General features: G+C 27.8%; 1 protein-coding gene across 1 annotated transcript in view; it reads right to left on the bottom strand.

Annotated features, from left to right (window-relative positions):
* LOC111631523 (DNA primase large subunit-like) overlaps window positions 1–6,581 on the bottom strand; it is a 29,086-nt gene extending 22,505 nt beyond the window's left edge. Inside the window, 5 exon segments of the mRNA XM_023375778.1 lie at window positions 489–606; window positions 3,308–3,402; window positions 3,639–3,751; window positions 5,267–5,436; window positions 6,490–6,581. Coding sequence (XP_023231546.1) covers window positions 489–606; window positions 3,308–3,402; window positions 3,639–3,751; window positions 5,267–5,420 — 480 coding nt within the window. The 5' untranslated portion in view covers window positions 5,421–5,436; window positions 6,490–6,581.
* Between the last annotated feature and the right edge of the window lie 774 nt (window positions 6,582–7,355).

Here is a 7,355-nt window from a genome sequence, read left to right on the forward strand (position 1 = left end):
GTTTTATCATTGCGTGTAATAGCCAGGTTCTTCTCAAGTGGACTGCCTGTGCAAATAGCTTGACGTTCGTCTGGCAACAGTTACAATTCAGATTGTAGGTAAATCAAGATCAAAGTGAGTAGTGGATTCTGTGTAAAAGTAATATAAGGTTTCCATATCTGGTCTCATCTTTCATCTAGTTAACTCCATTCTCAAGATTAAGGAAAGACGGACGGTTGGACATATAACAGTAGGAATTTATAGGTCCATCATTTTTTCAAATTGCAGCCCAATTAAGCTCCTTGTTTATTGTTTTTATTCTGTATAAAGAAAATCAATTTACTTAACAACCTAGCCATAGGAATGGAACTGTTGTTAAATGAGGAGTGGCTGTATTACAGTTTTTAGTACTAAAATATAATTATATTTTGTATTGGTATAGCATAGTTTTACAAAAATAGTAAATCTATAATAAATAAATATATATTGATATATTAATACATTACTGGCTGATAATCCAAATTGTTTAATTTTAAGAAATTTTTGAAGCTGTCAGTAGTTTCATTATTTAAACGAAATTTAAACAGATCCACTTCTTGATTGATAAACCATCGCCGCTGCTGTTCTCTGTAATAAATGTGTAATGAAATAATTATATTCTAAATAAAAATAATTTAAATATATAATTAAATACAGGATCATTCATGAAATATGGGCAGTCTAGTTTCTCCTTTNGAAATTATTTATCGACAGTTAATCACAGAAACATGACACAATCCTATAGATTCTATAGGATAGAATATTTTTTATTTATATAAAATTACAGAATGCGATGCTAATAGATTTTGAAGCATTTCAAGTTAAAGATCGTGAAATTATTTATCGACAGTTGGCCATAGAAACATGACACAATCCTACAGAAGCTGTAATAGACATTTATATAGATTCTGTTACAAAGTATCAATTATCAGTGAAAGATCAATGGAAAATTTATTTTACTACCAAAAACATTCATGGATTAAATTTTATAGACGAAAAACCATTGGATGTAACTGGCTGGATCGAACATAGTAGTTTACAAAACTTATTAAATTATTTCACAACGTATAACAAATTATTTTTATTTAAAGGTGGACAGATAGAAAAAATCTTTTTGAAAACTGGAACCACAATTATTTAGACATCGAACTTCTTGGGTGTCCAAGATCAGATATTAAAAAGAATTGTTATTACCATAAATATTTTAAAAAGCATTGTTCTCTTTGCGATATTCTATCTTACGAACAATACTTAATTGAACCAAAAATAGATATTTTCAAAATCAATACATTGTATAGGTATTTAATAAATAAGTAACAAATATAAATTAAATAATTATTATATTGAACTATTTCCCAACTTTACTTTGTCTTATCGTTAAAATATTATTTCAAATTGTTGTGTTTTAATTTACTCAAATAGTAGAACAAATTGTAAAAATTATTATTTCAAATTACTTTTATAATAATAAATTTGATAATTAGAAAGAATATATTAAAGTTTGTCTTATTGTTACAATATTATTTCAAATTGTCATGTTTTAATATATTCGGATATTAGAACAAAAAAAAAATTAGGAAATATTTATTAATAATTCTTAACTACATTTTTTTGATATCTTTAAATTTAAGTATAAATAAGGAGTAATTTTAAATCTGAGTCAAGAAGTTTCAACAATCAGCAAATCTCAACATTCAATGAGATGAACTGTAAGTATATTTTTCATGTACATCTATAAAAATTAAAGATTTGTGATCAGTATGTGTCAAACCACTACTACTTCTGAGTGTTTGTTGTGAAGAAGCAAAATGTGAAAGTATTAGGGTCGAGTTATAAACTCCGTAACGTAACCATATCCGTAACTGTACGCGTATCCATATAGTGTGGTTATAAACTCCATATTGTATCTGTATGGCCGTACCGTATTCCATAAGAAAAGTTTGGATCGATCAAACTTTTACGATAGGGATACGGAGAATTGACCAACTGCACATGCGCTAAGTTACCATCAGTTGATGTACAATCGGAAATTGTGCCGGAAGCAACCGACGAAACTTTGACAAATTGATGGAAACGTAACTTTTGACCGACAATGCTGCTTCTGAATAATATAAAATTTTAAGATAAGAATTACTTTGGTCATAAAAATAGAAAAATAATAAAATGAATAAATAATTATAGTGTTAGATCCAGCAATAACTACCGATGATTTTGCGCATGCTCACCATGGACTGCTTCGTAAACCGTAAAATAGTTTGTTATGGAAAAGGCCTTATGGTAGTTTATAACTGTTGCTATAGATATCTAGTGTAGCAAACATTTACAAATATGGATACGGTTACATTACAGAGTTTATAACTCGATTCTTACTATTAAAGTAAATTATGCATGGCAGGCAAATAGTATAATCAAAAGAAAATAATTGAAAGTGTATAAATTTTTACAGGAACAATCGAGTGTTTCAATTTTTCTCTCTTTTGTGAATACCTTAATTAAATGGAATATGAGATGATACTAGAAATACTGTTAATAATTCTTTTTAAATAGTGAGAAGTGTCTTTGTCACTAACTTCTAGAATATGTAAAAATGACAGTATATTAATGTAAGAATGTGTGAGTTTATGTTTTTTCTCTAGTGAGAATAATCATTATCATCAGGCCATAACAAGTTTCCACAATGATTAAAACCAAGTAAGGACTAAAGTAAGGAAATCATGCAACAATTGTTGAAAGGTTTCCTTACTTGGTTTTAGTCATTATGGTTTGTAAATTCAGATAGACTGATAGTTTGGGCTGGTGATAATATGGGCAAAGAAAAAAAAATATTTGTCTTGACCAGTGATTTTGTTAATCATTGTACACTAATAAAACAAACAGCATCAGGATATTTCCAGTCATCAGTTCATAGAATTCTGAAAACAAGTTGATCTTTCCTTGAGTGTCTAAAAATAAATAGTTTTTATATGGAAATGACTTCAAAAATTGAGATTATCATGTAGCACATTTATGTACCTTCAGTTCCAAATTTCTGATTTAACATTGTCTAATAACCATTTATGAGGCTATTTTCCACCTTTCTAGAAATCCCATTATGGTGTAAGTAACTTTAATAATTCTGCATATTATTTGATATTAATATGCAGAATTTTTTCATCTGAAAACTTTTTTGTAAGTTTTTTTAATTTTCAATTAAAATATTTATTAGTAATAGAATTAAAAATGAATATTTTTATTCTATCAATTAAACTTCGATAGATAAAATTTGAATAAAGTATAGTATATAGCTTACGTTCGGCAATAAGCTAGACGTAAAATAAAATGTGAAATGTGATCTTTTTGACGTTCATCATATAAAGTATTTGTCATGTCTTCAATCTCTACATTCTGTAATAAATATTTAAAAAATAGAAAATAAAATAAAGTATTTTAATATAAACTATTTAATTTTTAACTTTAGAATCAAATCTTGTTTAAATGTATGCTTATTTTTGTTACTTAAAATAATTGACTAATTAACTGTATCGATTTTTATTACAAAATACATTGCAATATTTTATTATCTGTAAACAATAACAGAACAAAACCATGAATAAATTTTTAAAAATTATATTATTACTTACCCTTTTAATATTTTTATCGAGTTTCTTTTTTTTCAACTCATTTATTAATGCTACTCTATAATCTTCTGAGGATTTCATGTGTTTTAAACCAACTCTTTCAATGACGCACAATACTAAAAAAATGAAATAATTTGCTTAAACAAATAATTAAAACAGACAATTATAATAATTAATGAAAAACTGCAAACTTTGTAAATGTATTATGTTTTATATAAAACTTATTAATAAGATTTATAATATATTATAAAATTTATATTTAATACAAAATTACTACTGTAATATCAATTAATAAATATGAAATATAAACAAACAAATCTGTATTAATTTTATTTAAGTAAATTATATAACAGGGGTGGACAAGCTTCTTGATAGTCCGAGCCATTTTTCAAAATTTGAAATTTTTCGCGGGCCACAATTAAATACGTATTAAAAAGGTATGCAAAAAATTCCAGAATTATATCCGTAGCAACAGTGATACAAATTGTTTCTTCCAGAGCACAATGTCAGCTGTCCATTGCAATGGCAGTTTACAAATTCAAAATCGGTCTGGAGTCGGTCGATAATGGACGATTATGCCACTGTTTATGTTCGTTCGCGCAGTTTTCCATGAGTCATATCATTCTTAACTTGGACAGAAATGAAATTTGTTACAACGTTGCACTTAATCTTTCATATTTGTTGTTAGTAATTTAAAAGACATTTTGAAACACATATGGAACAATAATAATTTTTTAAAATATAATAACACAAAAATGAAAAGGGAACTCGGGTACATTTATCGAGAGCCACAAATAATCATTCAAAGAGCCGCAGGTTGGCCACCCCTGTTATATAATAAGTACTTTTTAAAGTAAAATAAATAAAAAACTTAAAAGATTAGTATGTAAAAGATTTATCACAGCTTAATTATATCAATAACATACATTGCACTATGTGGCCAAAAGTGTTGGATTAACCATTTGTTTACTTAAAATCTAAAGCATAATCATACTCAAAGCTCAATGGTTCCCAATTAGTGGTACGTGTACCCCTGGGGGTACGTGAAATTGCATGAAGGAGTACATGTGGCAATCTAAAATCGGTCAATTTAAAATTTAAATACATGAGATGAAGCAATCAAAAAATAATGGGTGGACCATCAAAAATTTGGCAATTTACAACATGATGTGGAATGCACAAATTCATTTATTTATAACTAAAAATATTCTCAAAATTTTATCAAAAAAAAAACACTACAAATAGTTCTGTATTTCAATATGACAATATTTTTACCCATAAAACAATGGTTGTAAATGATTGATTAAATGTGTAGGAATTCAGCCTTCACAGAATCCTGATCTGAATCCTACTGAACATCTTTAGATGAAGTGGAATACTGACTGAAAGACCAACTAAATCCTATGATCTAACTCCTTCTGAGTTCTTCTTCAGATGCAACAGAATGTCCAAAAGACTTTCCATCAGGTAACTGTTCTGTTACACCTGAAGAAGAACTCAGGAGTTAGAAAATGTTTGTGCAGAGATCGTTTTTTGTTTGTTTCTGTGTTTGTTATTAATATTTGTATTTTATTCTGTCAGTTAATAACCTTAACTATTAAATAATTTACATTAAGAATAATAATTCTTACATTGTAGTCTTTGAATAGCAAAATCTTCAAATTCCTTCAAAGAAATATTTCCAATTGGTGGAATTGTATAAAACTGCAAAACATGTTGATATAATTGTTCATTTCTATCACCAGTGAGACGTAATGGTCGACGTCTTCTTCCAATAAACTGCATTTTGACTGTTGATCTTCTGAAAAAGTAAATTAATGTATTAAATATATTGATATGAAATATCTAATTTACAATGGCAATGTTAATAATAGTTTATTTATAGTTTATATGTTTTAATTAGAAAGTATTATATTTCTTTGGTTCTGGGATACCATTCATTATAAAACAAGTTTGAAATCAAAATTTAAAAAATTTTTATGGATGGAAAAATTTGACAGTAATGAATTTTATTAAGTTTTGTTAAATAACAGAAATTACAAAAGTACAAATGCCATGAAATAAGTAGTATTTATAAGCTCTATTTCTATACCATTTACATAAACAAGAACTTTTCATGATGCATCATTATGTTCTCAAAAGCATTTTAAACACTTTATTGTTTAATTAAATTCGTTAACTGCGTGTCTGTTTTAAGTAATTCATTATACAGAAATTTAACTGTATATTCAATCCTTGATATTACTATAATTTTTTTTATATGTGCAGATACATAAAAATGAACAGAAACTTTTAATGTTCAGCAGTAACTAAACAAAAAAATAAGCATTTTCAACTTTATGAGAGTTTAATAATGCAGCATTGAATGTTTTATTTATATCTGGTGATGATCCAAGTAATTAAAATATTTCTGTTCAACTATTTATGCAGTTTTATTTTTCTGACATTTATTCCTGGATAATAAAAAAATTTATTTTTTTTTTCTTTGGTTGCAGCTTCAAAGCTTTTTGAATTGCACACGTTGATATAGCATAGGAAACTCCCACAAATACATTCAAAACACACAATAAAATAAAAATTTCTGTCATTGCTGAATAATAATAAATAAAATTTTCAGATTTAAATTTAAAATAAATATGAAATTTTAATATCCACGACCATACTAACGAACATACAAATGATATTTAATTTATAATATTGCATTGTTTCATATTCCGTAAATCATGAATTCTGACTGACAAATAAATAAATATAACGGTAGAAGTGCACGTGGATACTTCTATTCGGTTCATACATATCTTTATGGATAAAATTTATGCATATATTTCACTACAATTACAAACAATTTAATTACCTTTTAATACAACGTTTGAAAACAGGCAACGAATATTAAAAACTTCCTAAACTCAATTCTCCAACATTAAAGACACGTTAAAAATCTCCCGCCAGTTCTACTGCACTGCCCCCTCACCAACTTTAAATAATTTCGAATTATGAGTTAAACACTATCTTAAGTAATAACTTTTTAAAAATATTTTTGTTAATTTATTTCAATCTTTTATACGAATTTTATTAATAATATAAAATAAAACTGTATATAAGTGATACCAAGCTTAGATCGACAGCTGAGTGGCCGAGCGGTTAAACTTCTCTGTTATTGTTAGAATTAAGCTTATGGTACCAAGAAACCATAAACTTTTCCCGAGTTATTCATTCATTTAACAAGAACTGTAGTAGATTTGTAACGGAAAAAAATATATAAAACGGTTACGGTTTAGTTTTTCTTTTTGGTTACTTTCAGCCACGTCCTTNATTCTACTTGTAATTTTCTGTATGTTCAAATTTCTTGGGCTCACCAGTGACCGCTTGGCCACTGGTGGGCCCAAGAACACTGGGAGTTCTACCCTGAACACTGGGAGTTCGGTAGTGGGTACGCGCCTCGCTCGGATGGGCTGGCCACGTAAAGTTTCCCGGTTTTTTTTCACGCCTGTAACGCCTAAATAAGGCCAGTTGCCACTTAAAAGAATACAGTAGAACCTCGATTATCCGGACTAATTGGGGATGAAGGTAGTCCGGATAAGGAAAAATCCGGATAATCGAAACAAATACTTTGATTTGTCTTTTAATGACAATACAACACGTTTTCTTTTCGATGACATATCGGTAATATTAAAAGTAAATACTGTATTTAAATCGTGATCAAATTTTCAAGAAACAAAC

Source organism: Centruroides sculpturatus, unplaced genomic scaffold, assembly GCF_000671375.1.
Source record: "Centruroides sculpturatus isolate CEXI.00-Female unplaced genomic scaffold, Cexi_2.0 scaffold692, whole genome shotgun sequence".
Taxonomy (NCBI): Eukaryota; Metazoa; Arthropoda; class Arachnida; order Scorpiones; family Buthidae; genus Centruroides; species Centruroides sculpturatus.